Here is a 25,611-nt window from a genome sequence, read left to right on the forward strand (position 1 = left end):
CAGTTATAGACATAACTGGTAACATTGTATATTCGGAGGCCCCGCCCCCTTTGTGGAGTATTATTACTTTTTTGTTGAATATTATAAAGATTTTGAAAATTAAATTTAAAAAAAATACTTAAAATCCGTAACGGCCAAAATAGTATGCATAATAAACGTTTGGGACAAGTTTGGGATGATTTTAACGAGGTAGACGGGCCAACTTAACACAGTTATGAACATTATTAGTGTCACATTATATACGGAAGCTCCGCCCCCTTTTTGTTAGTAATTGAGAGGAAACGATGCATGAAGCGACACAAAAGTGAGGACATTAATTCGTCATATTGTGACGCTCCAGTGCGTCCAAACAGGAAAGACGGGAGATAAATGTTGCTTTTGAGCTGGAAGGAAGTCTTACGTAAGCGCCGAGCAGCTGAAGCAGCATCATCAACCACCGTATAAACAACAGCTAGCAGTTAGCATGTTGCTAACGCACCTGGCAACCTTTCTTGTGGTGGAAGCCGACCACCACGATGTGCAGCACCGGCCCGCTCATCCTCCTCCTCCTCCTCCTCCCGGGAGGTTCTCACGACCCTGCGGCGTTGTGGGAGTTCGGCGGCCGGGTGTAAACACAGCGACGAGCCGCCGTTTGGTTCCGCGCTTTGACAGCCCGGTCGAGACTACTCCAAGCTGCGAGACGAAGTGAGAGAGGTCACCGCCGCGCACTTCCGCTTCCGGCCCACACGACTCTTTGGCATTAAAATAACTCATTAAGACGATGTAATCACTCGTGTCTGGTCTCGATAACAATAAATAATCCATTTGTAGTTTAGTCCAATAATGTTTTGTTGTTTTTGTTGTGCCTGTTAGCTGAGCTGCGTTATCAGAGTAGCGTTGAACCATCTTGAGCCAACCATACACTCTCTGGAGATGAATAATTTACCAGGGCACCAAGTCGCCCGCTAGCCTGTTCTAAAAATAGCTCGAATAGCAGCACTTACCAGTGAACTGCCTCTATTTTTTAAATTGTATTTATTTACTAGCAAGCTGGTCTCGCTTTGCTGGACATTTTTAATTCTAGGAGTGACAAAACTCAAAGAGAATTTGAAAATCCAAGAAAATATTTTAAAGACTTGGTCTTCATTTGTTTAAATAAATCCTTTTTTTTTTTTACTTTGCTTTTCATAACTTTCAGAAAGACAACTTTAGAGGAATAAATACAACCTCAAAAATGTTTTTAGGATTTTTAAACACATATACCTTTTTACCTTTTCAATTCCTTCCTCGTCTTTCCTGACAATTTAAATAAATGTTCAAGTATTTTTTTTTTATTGTAAAGAATAATAAATACATTTTAATTTAATTCTTCATTTTAGCTTCTGTTTTTTTTGTAAAGAATATTTGTGAAATATTTCTTTAAACTTATGATTAAAATTCAAACAAAATATTTTGGTAAATCTAGAAAATCTGTGGAATCCAATTTAAATCTTATTTCAAAGTATTTTGAATTTCTTTTAAAATGTTTGTTCTGGAAAATCCAGAAGAAATAATGATTTGTGTTTGTTAAAAATATAGCTTGGTCCAATTTGTTATATATTCTAACAAAGTGCAGATTGGATTTTAACCTATTTAAAACATGTCATTAAAATTCTAAAATTAATCTTAATCAGGAAAAATGACTAATGATGTTACATAAATGTATTTTTTTATTTTTTGCAAAAAAATTCAAATTAGCTGGTTTTTCTCTTCTTTTTTTCGGTTGAATTTTGAATTTTAAAGAGTCGAAATTGATGATAAACTATGTTTCAAAATTGAATTTTCTTTTTTTTCCCTGTTTTCTCCTCTTTTAAACCGTTCAATTAAGTGTTTTTTTCATCATTTATTCTCTACAAAAAACCTTCTGTAAAAGGAAAAAAATGTATGACGGAATGACAGACAGAAATACCAATTTTTTTACATATATGTATATAAATGTATTTTTTAGAGGTAAATTGAGCAAAGTGTCTATTTCTGGCAATTTATTTCAGTGTGTATCAAACTGGTAGCCCTTCGCATTAATCAGTACCCAAGAAGTAGCTCTTGCTTTCAAAAAGGTTGGTGACCCCTGCTTTAGACGAATCATTTGTTGTTTTTGTTGAGCCTGTTAACTGTGCTGCGTTTTCAGCGGGGCGGTGAATCATCTTGAGCCAACCATACACTCTCTGGAGTTGAATAATTGACGTCGGACGTCATAGTTGACCACAAAAAAACTGCCGAGTCACGTGAAACACATCGGGTAAAATTCATATATAAATTGTAAAATTGTTTTACTTCTTTTAAAAAAAGCATACAGTGATATTGGCACTATATTCAACACGTAAAGATGTGATAGTCAAAAACTCGACGATTGATTGCTTTTGCCTTATAAGATCCGCCCTTCTTGACTTGACTGCTCGTGTCTGGCAGTCACATCCAACATGGCGGCCACGCAAACCACGAATCCTTCACAGTTGCTCCCGCTGGGTTTGTACTTTTTATTTAACATGTTTGAGTCGTATTATTGAACATTATATCTACTACTCAATGCGTTCCAAAGGCATTCGATGCGGCAAGCCGAGAATAATTTATTTAATTATGGTTTTCTCGCTATTTAGCTAATGCAACAAACACGCGGCGAAAAATCTATTTTCACGTTTTTTTTTATGACATTTACCGCTAATTGTTGTAAGTTAACTAAATATAAACCACACATCTCAAACACAATTATCTTTTTTATTTTTTTACATTTTTTAATCAATGCAACAGAATATCATTCATCCATTTCCTACCGCTTGTCCCTTTTTATAATAATGCAATTCCAAACCCGACCCAGCAACATTCAGAATAGCATCAATTGAGAGGACACACAAACATGACTCAAAACAATCCAGTCAGACAACAATGATTATCAATATTAACAGTATCAATATTAATTAAAGCTGCAAGCAGCGTTGGTCGGGTCCGCCTTCGGCTGCTGCATATAGGTCTTTGTTTCATGTCTCTACGACAGAAGTTACAAGCAGTTTTGTCCGGAAAAAGGTGACGGCTTTTTACAAAACTTTTATTTTGAAGGGGTAATTGCCAACTTCCTGTTGATTTTAACTGAAAGATGACATTTATCAAAATGTAGGTCCAAGTGAGACCTACATTGAGGTTTTTGTTTCATGTCTGTCCGACATTCCTACCAGAAGTTACAAGCAGTTTTATCTGTTTCCTCTTCCTAGGAGCAGTTTTTTCTGTGTTTTATTCAAAAATTGCAATAGAGCGCAATTTTGAGTTTTAAGGTTTGGTTTTTTTCACTAGATCGCAATTTTTGCCAGTCCTGATGTGTGTGCCAAGTTTGGTGAGTTTTGAAGCATTTTAAGGGGGTCAAATTTCAGTTCAAAGAGGCAAAAATTGAATTTTTTGCGAAAATTTTGTTTTGAAGGGGGTTTTGCCAACATCCTGTTGATTTTTGCTATAGAAGGTTCTAATTGGAAATGTAGGTCTAAGTCAGACCTACATAGAGTTTTGTTTTTTTTCATGTCTCTACGACATTCCTAACGGAAGTTACAAGCAGTCTGTTTTTTGTCTCTTCCTAGGGGGCGCTAGCACGCAATTTTCATTTTTGGGGTTTGGTTGCTTAATAAGTTGGTCTGCCGCTCAATACCGATGTGTGTGTCAAATTTGGTGAGTTTTGAAGCATGTTAAGGGGGTCAAATTAGGGTGCGAAGGTGCGAGCGCGCCTTGGGCTGCTGCCCCCGAGCCCCACGGCAGAGTAAGCCTTGGTGCCACTATTTAATGCATTGTGAAAGTAATGCAGTTGTTGTATTGAAGTGAAAATCTCAAACTTCCTGTTGATTCTTGCTAAAGTATGTTAATTATTAAAATGTAGGTCTAAGTGAGACCTACATAGTGTTTTTTGTTTCCTGTCTCTCTGACAATCCTACCGGAAGTTACAAGCAGTTTTGTCTGTTTTCTTCCTAGGAGCAGTTTGTCCGTGTTGTATTCCTAGGGGGGCGGTAGAGCGCAATTTTGAGTTTTGAGGTTAGTTTTTTTTCATCAGATCGCAATTTTTGCCAGACCTGATGTGTGTGTCAAGTTTGGTGAGTTTAGAAGCATTTTAAGGGGGTCAAATTACAACTCAAAGAGGCAAAAATGACATTTTTTTAGGAGACTTTGCCCAGGGGTTCAAATCAAAACCTGAGAACTTCTCAAAACTCTGTTCTATACTTTTAATCAGAATGGTTCAATCTCTCTCCTGTGCGAGTTTGAAGCCAAAACAACAAACGCACTCAGAGGAGATAATGCTTGAAGAAAGGTGACCGGTTTTTACAAAACTTTTGTTTTGAAGGGGGGATTGCAAACTTCCTGTTGATTTTTGTTGGGGGTTGTCAATCTATGAAATGTAGGTCTAAGCGAGACCTACATAGAGGTTTTTCTTTCATGTCTCTCCGACATTCTTACCGGAATTTACAAGCAGTTTTGTCTGTGTTTTGTTCCTAGGAGCAGTTTTTTCAGTGTTTTATTCAAAAATAGCGCTAGAGCGCAATTTTGAGTTTTGGGGTTTGTTTTTTTCATTAGCTCACAAAATTCTCCAGTCCTTACATGTGCGCCAAGTTTGGTGACTTTTGAAGCATTTTAAAGGGGTCAAATTACAGCGCAAAAATGGCATTTTTTGCACAAATTTTATTTTGAAGGAGTTTTTGCCAACTTCCTGTAGATTTTTGCTGAAAGAAGTGAGTGTATGAAAATTGGGTCTAAGTCAGATCTACATGGGAGTTTTTGTTTCATGTCGCTATGACATTCCTAACAGAAGTTACATGCAGTTTTGTCTGAATTTTTTCCTAGGGGGCGCTAGAGCGCAATTTTCATTTTGGGGGATTGGTTGCTTAATATGTTGGGAAGGTTTGCTATACTGACGTGTGTGTCAAATTTGGTGAGTTTTGAGCAGTTTCAAAAGGGTCCGCAGGCTTTGCCATGGGCTTGCGGACCCTAATAACAATTTCAACATAGCAGTTATTAAAAATCCTTCATTGACATTATATTTACAGACATTTATAAAACATATTTAAAATAAAATAAAAAAGAACAATTGTGTCTTAATTGGAGCAGAAATATACGTTTCTTATGTCTTTAAAGGCCTACTGAAAGCCACTACTAGCGACCACGCAGTCTGATAGTTTATATATCAATGATGAAATATTAACATTTTAACACATGCCAATACGGCCTTTTTAGTTTACTAAATTGCAATTTTAAATTTCCTTCGGAAGTATCATGCTAAAACGTCGCTGTATGATGACGCGTGCGTGTGATGTCACGCATTGTAGAGGACATTTTGTTCCAGCACCGTTCAAAGCTATAAGTCGTCTCTTTTCATCGCATAATTCCACGGTATTATGGACATCTGTGTTGCTTGATCTTTTGCAATTTGTTCAATGATTAATGGAGACGTCAAAGAAGAAAGCTGTAGGTGGGAAGCAGTGTATTGCAGCCGCCTTTAGCAACATCGCCTTTAGCAACATAAACACAGCCGGTGTTTCATTGTTTACATTCCCGAACGATATCGGTGAAGCTTTACTATTGAACAGAGCGGTCAAGCGAACACGGTTGGATTGGACCACACACACACACAAAGTACAGTGTATTATGTAGCAATCATTTCGTAAGATCGTGTTTCATAGAGGGTCTCTTGCAAAGGGCAGAAATGGGCATCGCCACCACCCATCTACTGGTGCTGAAAAAAGGTGCGGCGCCGACCTTCAGGTTGTACAGGTACAACCATATAATCTCACTAAAACACTAGTAACACAATAAGCAGATAAGGGATTTTCCAGAATTATCCTAGTAAATGTGTCTAATAACATCTGAATCGCTCCCACTGCCCTCGGTTTTTTTTTCTCTCTAGTCCTTCACTCTCGCTGTCCTCATCCACGAATCTTTCTTTCTCACTCATGGTGCTGAAAAAAGGTGCGGGGCCGACCTTCAGGTTGTACAGGTACAACCATATAATCTCACTAAAACACTAGTAACACAATAAGCAGATAATGTATTTTCCAGAATTATCCTAGTAAATGTGTCTTAATAACATCTGAATTGCTCCCACTGCCCTCGGTTTTTTTCTCTCTCTAGTCCTTCATTCTCACGAATCTTTCTTTCTCACTCATGGTGCTGAAAAAAGGTGCGGGGCCGACCTTCAGGTTGTACAGGTACGACCATATAATCTCGCTAAAACACTAGTAACACAATGAGCAGATAAGGGATTTTCCAGAATTATCCTAGTAAATGTGTCTAATAACATCTGAATCGCTCCCACTGCCCTCGGTTTTTTTTTCTCTCTAGTCCTTCACTCTCACGAATCTTTCTTTGTCACTCATGGTGCTGAAAAAAGGTGCGGGGCCGACCTTCAGGTTGTACAGGTACGACCATATAATCTCGCTAAAACACTAGTAATACAATGAGCAGATAAGGGATTTTCCAGAATTATCCTAGTAAATGTGTCTAACAACATCTGAATCGCTCCCACTGCCCTCAGTTTTTTTTTCTCTCTAGTCCTTCACTCTCGCTGTCCTCATCCACAAATCTTTCTTTCTCACTCATGGTGCTGAAGAAAGGTGCGGGGCCGACCTTCAGGTTGTACAGGTACGACCATATAATCTCGCTAAAACACTAGTAACACAATGAGCAGATAAGGGATTTTCCAGAATTATCCTAGTAAATGTGTCTAATAACATCTGAATCGCTCCCACTGCCCTCAGTTTTTTTTCTCTCTCTCTAGTCCTTCACTCTCACTGTCCTCATCCATGAATCTTTCTTTCTCACTCAAATTAATGGGGAAATTGTCGTTTTCTCGGTCCGAATCGCTCTAGCTGCTGGTGGCCATGATTGTTAACAATGTGAGGATGTGAGGAGCTCCACAACCCGTGACGTCACACGCACATCGGCTTCTACTTCCGGTACAGGCAAGGCTTTTTTATTAGCGACCAAAAATTGCTAACTTTATCGTCGATGTTCTCTACTAAATCCTTCCAGCAAAAATATGGCGATATTTGGAAATGATGAAGTATGACACATAGAATGGACCTGCTATCCCCGTTTAAATAAGAACATCTCATTTCAGTAGGCCTTTAAACGGTATTTAATCCTGTTCAAAATGAATACAATTTTAGATACCTTATTTTCCACATGCAATATATGAACTTTCCATGTCAATTTCTCATCTAGGATGACCCCAAGAAATCTAATTTCTGTCACCTTCTCAATGTTCACACTGAGTAAAGTTCTTGTTGTTTAAACACTTAACAAACGTCCACACATCATTATGTGGAGTAAAAGTGTCTCCTTAAGTATGTACTGTGGCATCATCAGTGTTCTATGTTATAATAGTTGAGCATTTACTTTCTTTTTCAGAGCTGGTAGACAAATGCATCGGTTCTCGAATCCACATCGTCATGAAAACGGACAAAGAAATCGTGGGCACTCTGCTGGGCTTCGATGACTTCGTCAGTATCCTTTTTGCGTCTGGCAGGCATTTTCCCCATTTATATAGTCATTTGAGTTATGTATAGATACTAGGGATGCACCGAAATGAAAATTTGTGGCCGAAGCCGAATAATGAATGCAGTTTTTCACAATTTTTTTTAATATTGCATAAATAGCCTTGAATAAATATTTAGACATGTTTTTCAAATAAAGTAATTTTTTTATCGAATATTGACATTTTTTTAATATTCCAGTAGCCTTTGCTTTTTCAAAAAAAGCACAAAGTTTTTCATTTATATTAGGCCTTCAAACAAAACATGCATTCAAAAAAAAAAATAAAGTGCATTAAAGTGGATAAACCCACAACAAATGAATTATTGTCCTTTTGGCAAAAGTCTGCTTAGCCACAGTAGATATGCTAATAATGTAAACAGAAGGCTCAAGTAAATCTCAATTAAGTGTGTGCTTGTAACCTCATACACTTATACAGGTAGCCTACACAGCAATCCAATCCAATCCACTTTACTTATATAGCACATTTAAACAACAATAACGTTTCCAAAGTGCTGCACAGCCATGTTAAAAACAATATTACGCTCCACCAATGACTGAACAAAACAAAAAATGAATACAAATAAAAACAATATAAAAACAAATATGATTAAAAACTATTTTAAAGGGTAAAATCAATTAAAACAGTAAAATAAAAATAAAAGTGTATAAAAAACACAGAGGAAAACAGAGGACAGAGGACCACACAACTCACGTAGTGTTAAAAGCCAAAGAATAAAAGTGGGTCTTAAGACGAGACTTAAAACACTCCACTGTGGAAGCAGTTTGAACATGGAGGGGCAGAGTGTTCCAGAGCTTAGGGCCGACCACAAAGAAGGCCCTGTCTCCCCTGCTCTTAAGTCTGGTCTTGGGCACCACAAGCTGGAGCTGGCTTTCTCCAAAATCTTTGACACAAAAGGTAATTTGGAAATGGGCCGATAATTTGACAGACTTAACAGCCTTCAAACAAAACATACATTCCAAAAAAAAATAAAGTGCATTAAAGTGGATAAACCCACAACAAATGAATTATTGTCCTTTTGGCAAAAGGACAATCAATCAATCAATCAATCAATGTTTACTTATATAGCCCTAAATCACTAGTGTCTCAAAGGGCTGCACAAACCACCACGACATCCTCGGTAGGAAAACTCACACCCAGTGGGACGTCGGTGACAATGATGACTATGAGAACCTTAGAGAGGAGGAAAGCAATGGATGTCGAGCGGATCTAACATGATACTGTGAAAGTTCAATCCACAATGGATACAACACAGTCGCGAGAGTCCAGTCCAAAGAGGATCCAAGACACAGCAGCGAGAGTCCCGTTCACAGCGGAGCCAGCAGGAAACCATCCCAAGCGTAGGCGGACCAGCAGCGCAGAGATGTCCCCAGCCGATACACAGGCGAGCAGTACATGGCCACCGGATCGGACCGGACCCCCTCCACAAGGGAGAGTGGGACATAGAAGAAAAAGAAAAGAAACGGCAGATCAACTGGTCTAAAAAGGGAGTCTATTTAAAGGCTAGAGTATACAAATGAGTTTTAAGGTGAGACTTAAATGCTTCTACTGAGGTGGCATCGCGAACTGTTACCGGGAGGGCATTCCAGAGTACTGGAGCCCGAACGGAAAATGCTCTATAATAATAATAATAACAATAATTCAGAGGACCACACAACTTTACATTATAGACAGGCTAATAATGTAAACAGAGGCCCCACTAAATCTCAATAAGTGTGTGCTTGTAACCTCATACACTTATACAGGTACACAACATATCCCAACGTCACCGCGTCAAAAAATGGCGTCACACGCCACTATTCGGCCTTGTTTTCAACTCATTCCACCGAAGGCCGAATGTGGCTTTTTTTTTGCCATATTCGGCCGAATATATTCGGTTACCGATTAATCGGTGCATCCCTAATAGATACAGAGGGTCTGGGTTCTTTTGCGCCTCGCCCCCACTTAAAGCGTGAGTAAGGAATCAACATAAGTCTGAAAGAGATGATACAATATTATCTGCTCACAGATGCCACCTGGTTTTACTTGAGCACACTAAACCTCGCCCTGCGTAGTCCCACTCCTTAATGTTTTAGTCACAAGCAGGATTCTCACAGGAATTAAGTCTTTCACGCATAGGCCGTATGGATAAAACAAGTAAAAAAACTATTATTTTCATGACGTAATTGCATGTTTTTTTTGTTTTTTTTCGCCCTGTTCAGGATTGCTTTAAAACTGATATGGTGGTTAACATGATGAGCAAAAAAGACACATTGAATTAGGTGTGTCCAGACTTTTGGCCTGTACTGTATATAGGTGCTGTTCATTTCATTAGAATATCATTAGATAGATTAGATTAGATAGTACTTTATTTATTCCGTCAGGAGAGTTCCTTCAGGAAAATAAAAATTTTCAGCACAATCCCATTCAAGTTTAGACAAACATTACAGGGAGACAGAACAGGATCGCTGACGGGTCTGCCGGCTTCCAGCGCCCCTTACAAAAAAGATGAGATAAAGGTAAACAAAGGGGGGGAGAGGAGAAAAAAATAGAAGATTAAAATAAAATTTAAAAAATCGGTCTTTGCCTGGGCCCTGGAAAGGGGGTGCAGACTGAGGCCAAGGGAAAAAAAACAAATAAATTAAAAAAATAAAAAAACAACATGAAAAAGTTGATTTATTTCCGTAATTATATTCAACAGTGAAACTTAATTATATCAATTCATTACACACATAGTGGTATATTTGATATGTTTATTTCTTTAACTTTTGATGATTAGTACTGACAATTACTAAAAAAAAACAAAATTCAGTATCTCAGAAAATTAGTTAGGACTAGTACCAAAAAATATTTTTTAGAAATGTGGGCCAAGTGAAAAGTATGAACATGGAAAGTTTCAGCATGTACGGCAATCAATACTTAGTTGCAGCTCCTTTTTGCCCGAATTGCTGCAGCAATACGGCGTGGTATAAAGTCGACCAGTCTGTTGCACTCCTCAGGTGTTATGAGAGCCCAGCTTGCTTTAATAGTGGCCTTCAGTTCTTCAGCATTGTTGGGTCTGGCATCTGGCATCTTCCGCTTCACAATACCACATAGCTTTTCTATGGGGTTAAGGTCAGGTGAGTTTGCAGGCCAATCAAGAACAGGGATACCATGGTCCTTAAAGCAGGTACTGGTAGATTTGGCACTGTGTGCAGGTGCCAAGTCATGTTGGAAAATGAAATCTTCACCTCCATAAAATTGGTCCTCGGCAGGCAGAATAAAGTGTTCTAAAAGTTCCCGGTAGACTGCTGCATTCAATCAATCAATCAATCAATCAATGTTTATTTATATAGCCCCAAATCACAAATGTCTCAAAGGACTGCACAAATCATTACGACTACAACATCCTCGGAAGAACCCACAAAAGGGCAAGGAAAACTCACACCCAGTGGGCAGGGAGAATTCACATCCAGTGGGACGCCAGTGACAATGCTGACTATGAGAAACCTTGGAGAGGACCTCAGATGTGGGCAACCCCCCCTCTCTAGGGGACCGAAAGCAATGGATGTGGAGCGGGTCTAACATGATACTGTGAAAGTTCAATCCATAGTGGCTCCAACACAGCCGCGAGAGTTCAGTTCAAGCGGATCCAAGACAGCAGCGAGAGTCCCGTCCACAGGAAACCATCTCAAGCGGATCAGCAGCGTAGAGATGTCCCCAACCGATACAGGCGAGCGGTCCATCCTGGGTCCCGACGAGCGGTCCATCCTGGGTCTCGACTCTGGACAGCCAGTACTTCATCCATGGTCATCGGACCGGACCCCCTCCACAAGGGAGGGGGGGACATAGGAGAAAGAAAAGAAGCGGCAGATCAACTGGTCTAAAAAGGAGGTCTATTTAAAGGCTAGAGTATACAGATGAGTTTTAAGGTGAGACTTAAATGCTTCTACTGAGGTAGCATCTCGAACTGTTACCGGGAGGGCATTCCAGAGTACTGGAGCCCGAACGGAAAACGCTCTATAGCCCGCAGACTTTTTTTGGGATCTAGGAATCACTAATAAGCCGGAGTCTTTTGAACGCAGATTTCTTGCCGGGACATACGGTACAATACAATCGGCAAGATAGGCTGGAGCTAGACCGTGTAGCATTGACCATAGACCTCAGGAAACAGTGGACCAACACCAGCAGATGACATGGCACCCCAGACTTTTACCCATTGTGGAAATTTGACACTGGACTTCAGGCAACGGGGATTCTGTGCCTCTCCTGTCTTCCTCCAGACTCTGGGAACTTGATTTCCAAAGGAGATACAAAATGTACTTTCATCTGAAAACATAACTTTGGACCACTCAGTAGCAGTCCAGTCCTTTTTGTCTTGAGCCCAGGCGAGAGGCTTTTGACGTTGTCTCTTATTCAAGAGTGGCTGGCAGCTGAAGCCCATATCTTGCATACGTCGGTGCGTGGTGGTTCTTGAAGCACTGACTCCAGCTGCAGTCCACTCTTTGTGGATCTCCCTGGTTTTGTTTGACAATCCTCTCCAGGGCGCGGTTATCCCTCTTGCTCGTACACTTTTTTCTACCACATCTTCGCCTCTCTATCAATGTACTTGGACACGGAGCTCTGGGAACATCCAACCTCTTTGGCAATGACCTTTTCTGTCTTGCCATCCTTCTTTAAAGTATCAATGGTCATCTTTTGGACAGTTATCAAGTCAGCAGTCTTCCCCATGATTGTGTGTCATACAGAATCAAAACGAGAGACCATTTAAAGGCTTTTCCAGGTGTTTTGAGTTAGTTAGCTAATTAGTGTGGCACCAGGTGTCTTCAATATCTGACCTTTTCACCATATTCTAATTTTCTGAGGTGTTGAATTTAGGGTTTTCATTGGTTGTCAGCTATAATCATCTCCTTTTTGGCAAAAAACACTTGAAATGTATCAGTCTGTTTGGAATGAATGTATAAATTCTACAAGTTTGACTTTCTAAATGGAATTAATGAAATATATCAACTTTTTCATGATATTCTAATAATATGATCAGCACCTGTATATCATAGTGTCTTCAAAGTGTGCTGTTTTTTTCCTGAAATAAGGACTTTTGTCGAGGCTGGAGCCAAGAAATCTGCGTTTAAAGGACTCCGGCTTATTAGTGATTCCCAGAGCCCAAAAAAAGTCTGCGGGCTATAGAGCGTTTTCATTTCGGGCTCCAGTACTCTGGAATGCCCTCCCGGTAAAAGTTCGAGATGCCACCTCAGTAGAAGCATTTAAGTCTCACCTTAAAACTCATCTGTATACTCTAGCCTTTAAATAGACCTCCTTTTTAGACCAGTTGATCTGCCGTTTCTTTTCTTTTTCTCCTATGTCCCACTCTCCCTTGTGGAGGGGGTCCGGTCCGATCCGGTGGCCATGTACTGCTCGCCCGTGTATCGGCTGCACTGCTGATCCGCCTCCGCTTGGGATGGTTTCCTGCTGGCTCCGCTTTGAGCGGGACTCTCGCTGCTGTGTTGGATCCGCTTTGGACTGGACTCTCGCGACTGTGTTGGATCCATTATGGATTGAATTTTCACAGTATCATGTTAGACCCGCTCGACATCCATTGCTTTCCTCCTCCCCAAGGTTCTTCTTTGAAGTCCGAATTATGACATTGATTTTTGCAAATTACACTCATTTTCGCTTTGTCCGCTGTGTCAATTTGAATTGAGAGGTCGGTACATTTCTCAAGTTGCCATCCTTTGAAATGTCTGCAGGCTTCTTTGCTTGTTTTGATACAACCTGCTAAAAATGGGCCTTCCAAAATGTGCTGAAAAACCTGTAACCTAAAATCACTTCTATGTCTTTTTTGGGGGGTGAATTTAATTTGTAGACATCATTTTTAGGTGCAGGGCTATGAAAAATGTGTCAATGTTGTCAACATTTAACTTGTCATCTCCCAGACATGGTCTTAGAGGACGTGACCGAGTTGTAAGTAGGTTTTAATTTCTACTCTTTAGGTCAGACTTCTCTGTTAAATAATGTTGTGTTTTTTTTAGTGAAATAACGCCGGAGGGTCGCAGAATAACCAAGCTGGACCAGATCTTGCTCAATGGCAACAACATCACCATGGTAACTAACACATTAGAGCAGGGGTGTCCAAACTTTTTGACGGAGGGGCGCATTGTGCCGAGAGCTTAAAGCAGACTGTAAAGTTAAATCAAGTGTGTGTGTGTGTGTGTACAAACATATATATATATATATATATATATATATATATATATATATATATATGTATGTATATGTATGTATGTATATACGAACATATATAGTCGATATATGTATTTACATACAGTATATAGTCTACATATGAGTATGTATATACATATATATATGGATTTGATAAATGGTAAATGGGTTATACTTGTATAGCGCTTTTCTACTTTTTTAATGAACTCAAAGCACTTTGACAGTATTTCCACATTCACCCATTCACACATTGATGGCGGGAGCTGGCATGCAAGGCTCTAACCAGGACCCATCAGGAGCAAGGGAGAAGTATCTTGCTCAAGGACTGAAGGGACGTGACTAGGATGGTAGAAGGTGGGGATTGAACCACAAACCCTCGGGTTGCTAGCACAGTCACTCTCCCAACCGCGCCACGCCGTCCCCGTATACAAACATATATAGTCTATATATATATATATATATATATATATATATATATATATATATATATATATATATATATATATATATATATATATATATATATATATATATATATATATATACATATATATATATATATATATATATATATATATATATATATATATATACATGTGTGTATGTATACATACATACATACATACATAGTCTATATATGTGTATCTATGTATATACAGTCTATATTTGTGTGTGTATATATATATATATATATATATATATACATACACACATATATAGCCTATATATATATATGTGTGTGTGTGTATGTATGTATATATATGTATGTGTATATAAATATGTATGTATATATATATATATATATATATATATATACACACACGTATATGTGTATATATATATATATATATTTGCCCTATGAGTAGGAAAGGTTGTTTGGTCACATGTGAAAAAATGTTGTGTTGAGTACAGTTACATGTGGTTCATGTTCAATACCCTGATTTACTCACGCTGGCCACAAGATGGAGACAAAGTGGCAGCAATTGTACTGTTAGATACTTGAACTTGTGTTGAAGGCATCCTTATTAAACTTCCATCCATCCATCCATTTTCTACCGCTTATTCCCTTTCGGGGTCGCGGGGGGCGCTGGCGCCTATCTCAGCTACAATCGGGCGGAAGGCGGGGTACACCCTGGACAAGTCGCCACCTCATCGCAGGGCCAACACGGATAGACAGACAACATTCACACTCACATTCACACACTAGGGCCAATTTAGTGTTGCCAATCAACCTATCCCCAGGTGCATGTCTTTGGAGGTGGGAGGAAGCCGGAGTACCCGGAGGGAACCCACGCATTCACGGGGAGAACATGCAAAAACTTGCGAGCCTAAATGAACACACTGGCGAGCCGTACTTGGCCCGCAGGTTGTAGTTTGGACACCCCTGCATTAGTCTTGAAAATGGTAAAGAGGAATTAAAAATTGTCTTCTTTGCAGCTCATCCCAGGTGGAGAAGGCCCGGAAGTTTAAAGCCAGGATCTTCAGAACTTCTTTATTTTTTTTTTTGTTTGTTAGTTGAATATATTTTTTTGAAGTGTGACATGAAGCACACATAAGTCTGTTTTTGTTACAAATAAATGAGACCAATTGAGAAAGTGTTTGGTTTATTGATGAGTGCCTTTGTCACACTGAGCCGGACCACCTTCAGAACTCAGTACATGGGCGGCTTCTCCCCGCCTTTGGGGTTGGTCACCTTCTCCGCGTTCTTGCTCACCATGTCGTAGAGTTCCACCTGGACCCAGCGAGGCGGTGAAACAACCAGGTAATTCTTGCCCGTGGCCACAGTTTTGACCGACTCACGTAAAATCCACGCAGGTCCAGGATCATGACTCTGATGTCCGAGTAGACGGCCACGTCCTTCTCGTGGACCAGGGAGCGGTAGTCCATCTGGGAAGGAGGGAGAAGAGCTGAGCACTTCTGCATCGCCCGCGGGCCGGTGTTTGAACTCACCACGTGAGTGTCTTTGGATGCTTTGGCGACGGCGTCTCCCCTCTCCGAGAAGTACCTGAACGCCACGTCGAGTTAGGTGAGTGCAATCTAATCAACAAAGTGTCAACTTACTTGTTGATGTTGCTCTGAAAAGTGTCCACTTTAGTCTTCACTGCTGCAATCCGCTCCAAGATTTTCTCCTGTCACCCACATTAGATATTTTGTAGCTGGCTTGCTCCAGTTTTTGTCTACAATCGTTACCTGGATGGCCACGCCAAAGTCGTTTCCGTCCTCTATTTGCGGGATGAGGTGTTGAATCCAACATGTGACCTGCAGCCCAACAAAGTTGAGTTTTTAACCGGAGATGTTCCGACCGGCTGGTGCGTCGTCAACGCGACTCACGGCGATGATGGTCTCCCGCAGACTGACAATCTCGGGTTTCAGCTTCTCCACCAGCGCCACAATCTTCTCGTTGGTCTTGATGAAGCCACATTTGGGCTCTGGGGGAGAAAAGCAGCCTTTGGGATTTACCTTAAAATGGTTTATTTTGCTCTGGGAGCTCAAAGTAAAGCCACTGCTCCTCCACATGGAGAGGAGACAGATGAGGTGGTTCGGGCATCTGGTCAGGATGCCACCCGAACGCCTCCCTAGGGAGGTGTTTAGGGCGCGTCCGACCGGTAAGAGCCCAGGACACGTTGGGAAGACTGTCTCACGGCTGGTCTGGGAACGCCTCGGGATCCCCCGGGAAGAGCTGGGGAGAGGAAAGTGTGGGCTTCCCTGCTTAGGCTGCTGCCCCCGCGACCCAACCTCGGATTAGCGGAAGAAGATGGATGGATGGTTTATTTTACCTCAGTTGTTTGCTACAAGTGGAGGAGTTCAAGTACCTAGGAGTCTTGTTCACGTGTGAGGGAAGAGTGGATCGTGAGATCGACAGGCGGATCGGTGCGGCGTCTTCAGTAATGCGGACATTGTACCGATCCGTTGTGGTGAAGAAGAAGCTGAGCCGGAAGGCGAAGCTCTCAATTTACCGGTCGATCTACGTTCCCATCCTCACCTATGGTCATGAGCTTTGGGTCATGACCGAAAGGACAAGATCATGGGTACAAGCGGCCCAAATGAGTTTGGCGGGGCTCTCCCTTAGAGATAGGGTGAGAAGCTCTGCCATCCGGGAGGAACTCAAAGTAAAGCCGCTGCTCCTCCACATGGAGAGGAGCCAGATGAGGTGGTTCGGGCATCTGGTCAGGATGCCACCCGAACGCCTCCCTAGGGAGGTGTTTAGGGCGCGTCCGACCGGTAAGAGCCCAGGACACGTTGGGAAGACTGTCTCACGGCTGGTCTGGGAACGCCTCGGGATCCCCCGGGAAGAGCTGGGGAGAGGAAAGTGTGGGCTTCCCTGCTTAGGCTGCTGCCCCCGCGACCCAACCTCGGATTAGCGGAAGGAGATGGATGGATGGTTTATTTTACCTCAGTGGTTTGCTACAAGTGGAGGAGTTCAAGTACCTAGGAGTCTTGTTCACGAGTGGGGGAAGAGTGGATGGTGAGATCGACAGGCGGATCGGTGCGGCGTCTTCAGTAATGCGGACGTTGTACCGATCCGTTGTGGTGAAGAGGGAGCTGAGCCGGAAGGCAAAGCTCTCAATTTACCGGTCGATCTACGTTCCCATCCTCACCTATGGTCATGAGCTTTGGGTCATGACCGAAAGGATAAGATCACGGGTACAAGCGGCCCAAATGAGTTTGGGTCTCTCCCTTAGAGATAGGGTGAGAAGCTCTGCCATCCGGGAGGAACTCAAAGTAAAGCTGCTGCTCCTCCACATGGAGAGGAGCCAGATGAGGTGGTTCGGGCATCTGGTCAGGATGCCACCCGAACGCCTCCCTAGGGAGGTGTTTAGGGCACTTCCAGGACACGTTGGGAAGACTATGTCTCCCGACTGGCCTGGGAACGCCTCAGGATCCCCCGGGAAGAGCTAGACGAAGTGGCTGGGGAGAGGGAAGTCTGGGTTTCCCTGCTTAGGCTGTTGCCCCCGCGACCCGACCTCGGATAAGCGGAAGATGGATGGATGTTTGCTACAACCTCACCTGTTATAATTTTCAAACATTTGGCTTTCCAAGTACCACCATAATGACCAACGTTACAATGCAGTAGTGTGGTAGGCTTAAGTATTCATTAAAAACAAGGCTAAAGTTTTAACATGTAGATTTGATCTACCATACTTGCCAACCCTCCTGATTTTCCCTAGAGACTCCCGATTTTTAGTGCCCCTCCCGAAAATTTCCCCTAATTTCCACCTGGACAACAATATTGGGGGGAGAAGAATCCCTGTGGGAAGCAGAAACTTGGCAGAGAAATTTTCCGTGCAACGTTCATATTGTTGTTACTCAGCCGGCGTTTGTGGCTCGGGTGGACCCCTTGCATTTTCCATCCGTCCATTTTCTACCGCTTATTCCCTTTGGGGTCGCGGGGTGCGCTGGCGCCTATCTCCGCTACAATCGGGCGGAAGGCGGGGTACACCCTGAACAAGTCGCCAACTCATCGCAGGGCCAACACAGATAGACAGACAACACTCACACTCACATTCACACACGAGGGCCAATTTAGTGTTGCCAATCAACCTATCCCCAGGTGCATGTTTTTGGAGGTGGGAGGGGCCTATCCCCAGGTGTATGTCTTTGGAGGTGGGAGGGGCCTATCCCCAGGTGCATATTTTTGAAGGTGGGAGGAAGCCGGGGTACCCGGAGGGAACCCACGCATTCACGGGGAGAACATGCAAACTCCACACAGAAAGATCCCGAGCCTGGATTTGAACCCAGGACTGCAGGAACTTCGTATTGTGAGGCAGACGCACTAACCCCTCTGCCACCGTGAAGCCTGCATTTTGTGGCTTTTAATGCCTCAAAATCAAACACTTTTATGTTCAAATACTGGCAGAAGTTTACCTTATCCCAGCGTTTCTCAAAGTGTGGGGCGGGCCCCACTGGTGGGGAATAGAGACATGACAAGTGGGGCGCGAGGAATGGGAGGAAATTTCACTTTAATTTTGTCTTTTAATTTTTTTTATTATATTCTTATATATATATTTTTTTTACAACCCCATTTTCTATACAAACTGTAAATCACTTTGTGATTGTGTCTGTGAAATCCGCTACATAAATTACTTATTTTTCTCGTAGGCTTCAAATTTCTAGGTCGGAGCGAAAGTTAGACGGACGCAACAGTAACTAATGGGGGCGGGGCTAAGCGGAAGAAACTTTTGCGCGGATGGGTAGCAGGCTAATGTGTGGACCACAATTACACAAAATGGATAAATTGGCTTCATATAGAGTTGCATACAGAATTGCTCAATGCAAAAAAAAAAACACACACAATAGCAGAGCAGCTGATTCTCCCCGCTGCAACAAACATGGTGTCAGTCATGCTTGACGAGACAAGCGCAGCAAAATTAAAAGCTGTCCCACTGTCAAACGACAGAGTTGCGAGACGTATATGCGACACTGCAAGTGTTCTTAAGGAACAACTCGTAGGCAAATTAAAAGAAAATCGTTTTGCTTTACAAGTGGACGAAGCCACTGACGGAAATAAAGACTGCCTGTTCATCGCATACGTGATACGTCCGCTTTGTGAATGGCGAGTCACTGTGCGAGGATTTGAAGTTTTGCAAATACAAAAAAAATAGAGCCGGTGCTGATGGCTGTTGAAGATAATGGACAGTTTCCTCAAAGAACACAACCTTTAATGGGAAAACTGTGTGGGCTTTTGCTCCGATGGCGCAAGAAACGGGCTGCAGGTTCTAATAAAGAGGGTTGTGCCAAATGCGCATCGGACACATTGTGTCATTCACCGGGAAGCACTCGCGTCAAGGCAGCTCAGCCCCGAACTCAATGAGGTTTTAACAGATGTGAGCGCGATAAATTTGATCAAAAGACAAAAAAGTGGCGTTTTAATGAATTTATTATTGAACTTGATGCTGGTTATTTGATTTATTATTGAACTTGATGCAAGTTATACCACAGCTGCACAGTTATTTTTTTTAATATATTGAACTTGATGTTATTTTATGTTATTGAGTTGGAATGTATACAACGGCATAGCTCGGTTGGTAGAGTGGCCGTGCCAGCAACTTGAGGGTTGCAGGTTCGATTCCCACTTCCGTCATCCTAGTCACTGCCGTTGTGTCCTTGGGCAAGACACTTTACCCACCTGCTCCCAGTGCCACCCACACTGCTTTAAATGTAACTTAGATATTGGGTTTCACTATGTAAAGCGCTTTGAGTCACTAGAGAAAAGCGCTATATAAATATAATTCACACAATTCACAACTTGATGTTCAATAAATTTGAAAATGTTAAGCTTGGCATTAGCGTTCTGTTCGGGCGATGGGGGCAGGTGGGGCGTGAAAACTCCCCCTTGTCCAAAGTGGGGGACGACAAAAAAAAGTTTGAGAACCACTGCCTTATCCCAATGAACATCTGTTCAGTATTTTAACACAAAAGTGTTTGATTGTGAGGCATTAAAGACCACAAAATGCAAGGGGTCCATCAGACCCACAAACGCCGGCTGAGTAACAACAATATGAACGTGGCACGGAAAATTTCTCTGCCAAGTTTCTGCTTCCCACAGGGATTCTTCTTGTGTGTTTCTGCACCTACAAGGTTGCAACATTGTTTCTCAATACTGTCTGCTCTCTTTTTCTCGCACATTTTACCCTCTGATGTCCTGTGTACCTACACTCTGTCCTCCTCCTGTCTAAGCCACTTTAGTCATCATTTTTGTGCTTAAAAAAACATCCCTATGACTTTAACGCCAGACTTCTTCTGTTGGATGTTGTCATTACTGCCACAAGTGGTGGAAGCGTGAATTGCAACTTAGGGCTGAGAAACGGATATTTTTGGCCGACCCAACAAGGGGTTTAAGAAGTATCAAACAAGGAAATACTTTACTTTTCTTCTTCTTCTCCTCGCCTTGGTCCGTCTCCATGTCCTGCCAGAACAAGGTCACATCGTCACAAACACTCTTCTGTTGTCAGTGTAAGCAGAAAGGTCTCACCTCATCCTCGGGGGTCGGAGGGTCCGGTATGGGGATGTCCAGCGGCGCCTTCAGGGCCGACATGTCCGTAACGCTGAGGGCTTGATCCTGACAAGAGATCTTCTTTTAATGTCTCTGTGTTTACATTGTTCATCTAGCTTCCACTTCACACTTGTGGTTTGGTACTCTGGTAGATACTACCTTCACACTGCTGCTTTATACATTATTTGATATTCTGCTCTATTTACTGGTCTGAAGGCTGCAGGGGCCTCTTTGAAACATTTAAAGCAGGGGTGTCAAACTCAAATACATTTCAAACTGAACAAACTAACTCTTTAATAAGGACCCAAACAAGTTTTGCATTGAATATTGACCAAGTAAGGCTGATATAGCTTTAAAGTGACATGCAAAATCCAGGTTTAAATAATAATAATAAAAAATTATCAATGGCATATCAAATAAAATAAAAACACAAATTTAGTGCCTTTTTTCGGCGGCTGGTTTGAGTTGGGGCGGGGTTTGGTGGTAGCGGGGGTGTATATTGTAGCGTCCCGGAAGAGTTAGTGATGCAAGGGATTCTGGATGGGGCTTCACGGTGGCAGAGGGGTTAGTGCGTCTGCCTCACAATACAAAGTTCCTGCAGTCCTGGGTTCAAATCCAGGCTCGGGATCTTTCTGTGTGGAGTTTGCATGTTCTCCCCGTGAATGCGTGGGTTCCCTCCGGGTACTCCGGCTTCCTCCCACTTCCAAAGACATGCACCTGGGGATAGGTTGATTGGCAACACTAAATGGTCCCTAGTGTGTGAATGTGAGTGTGAATGTTGTCTGTCTATCTGTGTTGGCCCTGTGATGAGGTGGCGACTTGTCCAGGGTGTACCCTGCCTTCCGCCCGATTGTAGCTGAGATAGGCGCCAGCGCCCCCCGCGACCCCGAAAGGGAATAAGCGGTAGAAAATGGATGGATGGATGGGATTCTGGATATTTATCCGGTTGTGTTACGGTGCAGATGTTCTCCCGAAATGTTTGTCATTCTTGTTTGAAGTGAAGTGAATTATATTTATATAGCGCTTTTCTCAAGTGACTCAAAGCACTTTACATAGTGACACCCAATATCTAATTTTTACATTTAAAGCAGTGTGGGTGGCACTGGGAGCAGGTGGGTAAAGTGTCTTGCCCGAGGACACAACGGCAGTAACTAGGATGGCACAAGCGGGAATCGAACCTGCAACCCTCAAGTTGCTGGCACGGCCACTCTACCAACCGAGCTATGCCGTTTGCTGTGGGTTCACAGTGTGGCGCATATTTGTAAGAGTGTTAACCTTGTTTATACGGCAACCCTCAGTGTGACCAGTATGGCTGTTGACCAAGTATGCCCTGCATACACTTGTGTGTGTGTGTATGAGCCGCATATATTATGTGAGTGGGCCGGCACGCTGTTTTTATGGAAGAAACGCGGACGTGGCGACATGTAGAGAACGCCAAAAGCAGTGCTTTTACGGCCCGCCCCCAATATTAGTATCCGGGTGGAAATTCGGGAGGGGCACTGGACTTCGGGAGTCCATCCATCCATTTTCTACCGCTTATTCCCTTTCGGGGTCGCGGGGGGCGCTGGCGCCTAACTCAGCTACAATCGGGCGGAAGGCGGGGTACACCCTGGACAAGTCGCCACCTCATCGCAGGGCCAACACGGATAGACAGACAGCATTCACACTCACATTCACACACTAGGGACCATTTAGTGTTGCCAATCAACCTATCCCCAGGTGCATGTCTTTGGAAGTGGGAGGAAGCCGGAGTACCCGGAGGGAACCCACGCAGTCACGGGGAGAACATGCAAACTCCACACAGAAAGATCCCGAGCCTGGATTTGAACCCAGGACTGCAGGAACTTCGTATTGTGAGGCAGACGCACTAACCCCTCTGCCACCGTGAAGCCCAATTTTTTTTTTTTTTTTTTTACCAAGATAATTCTGTAAAATCCCTTATATGCTTATTGTGTTACTAGTGTTTTAGTGAGATTCTATGGTCGTACCTGTACAACCTGAAGGTCGGAGGGGTGTGGCCACGGGTGTGGTGACCGCCAGTGCCTCAGAGGGAAGCCAGCCGATGCTTCCTCCACGGTGAAAGCATCCGACGGTCGGGGGGGTCATGTCTACGATAAGAGCCGACTTATTACCACCTGCCGGTTGACATGTGGTAGGGAACCATGTTTGCTTGAGTGCTCCATTCCATAGTTAAGCTTCACCGTCATCTTTCGGTAATGTAAATAAGGAAACACCGGCTGTGTTTGAGTTGCTAAAGGCGGCCGCAATACACCGCTTCCCACCTACATCTTTCTTCTTTGACGTCTCCATTATTAATTTAACAAATTGCAAAAGATTCAGCAACGCAGATGTCCAGAATACTGTGGAATTATGCGATGAAAAGAGACTACTTATAGCTGGGAACGGTGCTGGACCAAAATCTCTACAATGCGTGACGTCACACGCTACGCGTCATCATACAGCGATGTTTTAGCCTGATACTTCCGCGTGAAATTTTAAATTGTAATTTAGTAAACTAAAAAGGCCGTATTGGCATGTGTTGTAATGTTAATATTTCATCATTGAAATATAAACTATCAGACTGCGTGGTCGCTAGTAGTGGCTTTCAGTAGGCCTTTAAGTTGTGCATTTCAGCACTCATGCAATTCGTCTGAAAATATCACATTCTGATGGATAGTTTTTTCATGGTTTCTGCCTTTTTATTGAGTTTTGTCTACTTTTTCAATTAAAACCATGTTTGCTTGAGTGCTCTGTTCCATAGTTAAGCTTCACCGTCATCTTTCGGGAATGTAAATAAGGAAACACCGGCTGTGTTTGTGTTGCTAAAGGCGGCCGCAATACACCGCTTCCCACCTACATCTTTCTTCTTTGACGTCTCCATTATTAATTGAACAAATTGCAAAAGATTCAGTAACACAGACGTCCATAATACTGTGGAATTATGCGATGAAAAGAGACGACTTATAGCGGGGAAAGGTGCTGGACCAAAATGTCCTCGACAATGCGTGACGTCACACGCTACCCGTCATCATACCGTGACGTTTTAGCCTGATACTTCCGCACGAAATTTAAAATTGCAATTTAGTAAACTAAAAAGGCCGTATTGGCATGTGTTGCAATGTTAATATTTCATCATTGATATATAAACTATCAGACTGCGGGGTCGCTAGTAGTGGCTTTCAGTAGGCCTTTAAGTTGTGCATTTCAGCACTCATGCAATTTGTCTGAAAATATCACATTCTGATGGATAGTTTTTTGCATGGTTTCTGCCTTTTTTATTGAGTTTTGTCTACTTTTTCAATTAAAACCATGTTTGCTTGAGTGCTCTGTTCCATAGTTAAGCTTCACCGTCATCTTTCGGGAATGTAAATGAGGAAACACCGGCTATGTTTGTGTTGCTAAAGGCGGCCGCAATACACCGCTTCCCACCTACATCTTTCTTCTTTGACGTCTTCATTATTAATTGAAGAAATTGCAAAAGATTTAGCAACACAGATGTCCAGAATACTGTGTAATTATGCGATGAAAAGAGACTACTTATAGCTGGGAACGGTGCTGGACCAAAATCTCCTCTACAATGCGTGACGTCACATGCTCTGCGTCATCATACCGTGACGTTTTAGCCTGATACTTCCGCACGAAATTTAAAATTGCAATTTAGTAAACTAAAAAGGCCGTATTGGCATGTGTTGCAATGTTAATATAATTGATATATAAACTATCAGACTGCGGGGTCGCTAGTAGTGGCTTTCAGTAGGCCTTTAAGTTGTGCATTTCAGCACTCATGCAATTTGTCTGAAAGTATCACATTCTGATGGATAGTTTTTTGCATGGTTTCTGCCTTTTTTATTGAGTTTTGTCTACTTTTTCAATTAAATATATGACTATTGAACATATTAGAGTGGACACAATCGTGGTTGTTTATGCGATCTCTTTGTTTATTATTCATATGTGATTATTTCTATGTATTTTTCAGCCCCAACCCAAGTGTGAAGGAGCCTACTATCAAGCTGAAAGTGTTGTTACCCTCAGCAAAGTGTCCAGCTGCAGGATCTTGGAGGGAATGTGGCTGGAGAAGAGATTTTGTGCCTGAACCAGAAGGAATGTTGCAAGTCAAGTCATATTTGGTATGCACATCTAAAATGACATTTCACTCATCGTAATAAAACAACAAACCTCATTATACAAGCCATGGCGGTATTTTTCCACCTGCAAGTGTTAAAAAAATTAGTTAAAAAAAAAAAAAAACGCTGACTCACGTTGATATTCACTTTCGTTTTCTTTCAATAGATCTCTATTTCACCAATAATCGCTAATCACAACAAGTTACTCATTTGATCACTTACGACTATATTTTTTTTTTTTAGAAAGCGAGTAAGTGTATAGTTTTTGTTAGTTTTATTTAAGTAAATACGACTTACCTGAGCGGCACTTTCGCGGCTTATTTTCAGCGCGGAGGCTTGCGGCATCTTCACCACCGAGCGAGGGTTGTTTTTTTTAAATTAGTATTGATATTAAAACTAAATTTAAACCGCGAGAAGCACGACGTCTTTCTGTGGACTTATTTCCTTATTCAATTTTACTTTCGACTTGCTGTCCTTGATGACGCGCCTCCCACTATAACTGCCCTCTTCGCTGACACCATTTCCTTTAACTTTCTCACAGACGGGATTTCCTAATTCATAAAAATATTAATTGCTGATTTATAATAATAATAATAATAATAATAAGGATTCCAGGCGTTTAACGCGTATTTTCTTGACTAGGAGTCACGTTCCCTTTTTTGTTCAATGCTTTTACTCTGAAAATAAATAAGCCAAACCGGAAGTACAGCAAGAAGCCCGACTTCCTTGTTCTTGTTGCCTTCACGCACATCCGCCGCGTCAAATCCAGGTCAGAGAAA

General features: G+C 42.2%; 4 protein-coding genes across 5 annotated transcripts in view; 2 read left to right on the plus strand and 2 right to left on the minus strand.

The window, feature by feature from the left end:
- Nucleotides 1-693, minus strand: part of avl9 (AVL9 homolog (S. cerevisiase)) — a 39,461-nt gene extending 38,768 nt beyond the window's left edge. The window contains 1 exon segment of the mRNA XM_061921311.1: nucleotides 479-693. Within this exon segment, the coding sequence (XP_061777295.1) occupies nucleotides 479-538 (60 nt within the window). The 5' untranslated portion in view covers nucleotides 539-693.
- A 1,636-nt stretch (nucleotides 694-2,329) lies between these two features.
- Nucleotides 2,330-15,309, plus strand: lsm5 (LSM5 homolog, U6 small nuclear RNA and mRNA degradation associated). The gene is made up of 5 exons (XM_061921323.1): nucleotides 2,330-2,484; nucleotides 7,393-7,488; nucleotides 13,429-13,456; nucleotides 13,525-13,597; nucleotides 15,152-15,309. Exons 1-5 carry the CDS (start codon nucleotides 2,439-2,441, stop codon nucleotides 15,182-15,184), a joined length of 276 nt encoding a protein of 91 aa, XP_061777307.1. The 5' UTR covers nucleotides 2,330-2,438; the 3' UTR covers nucleotides 15,185-15,309.
- psme2 (proteasome activator subunit 2) lies at nucleotides 15,302-25,320 on the minus strand. Its single transcript, XM_061921321.1, has 11 exons — nucleotides 25,130-25,320; nucleotides 24,885-24,917; nucleotides 24,735-24,797; nucleotides 20,688-20,774; nucleotides 20,582-20,621; nucleotides 16,046-16,143; nucleotides 15,905-15,973; nucleotides 15,776-15,843; nucleotides 15,665-15,719; nucleotides 15,515-15,601; nucleotides 15,302-15,446 (listed from the first exon to the last, which is right to left on the minus strand). Exons 1-11 carry the CDS (start codon nucleotides 25,175-25,177, stop codon nucleotides 15,366-15,368), a joined length of 729 nt encoding a protein of 242 aa, XP_061777305.1. The 5' UTR covers nucleotides 25,178-25,320; the 3' UTR covers nucleotides 15,302-15,365.
- Nucleotides 25,321-25,495: 175 nt separating this feature from the next.
- Nucleotides 25,496-25,611, plus strand: part of LOC133569139 (E3 ubiquitin-protein ligase RNF31-like) — a 74,989-nt gene continuing 74,873 nt past the window's right edge. For both annotated transcript variants that reach the window (XR_009809762.1, XM_061921313.1), the window contains exon 1: nucleotides 25,496-25,601. The gene's annotated coding sequence lies outside the window, so the exon portion shown is untranslated. The remainder of the gene's footprint in view (nucleotides 25,602-25,611) is intronic.

This window comes from Nerophis ophidion, linkage group LG15 (genome assembly GCF_033978795.1).
Source record: "Nerophis ophidion isolate RoL-2023_Sa linkage group LG15, RoL_Noph_v1.0, whole genome shotgun sequence".
Lineage (NCBI taxonomy): Eukaryota > Metazoa > Chordata > Actinopteri > Syngnathiformes > Syngnathidae > Nerophis > Nerophis ophidion.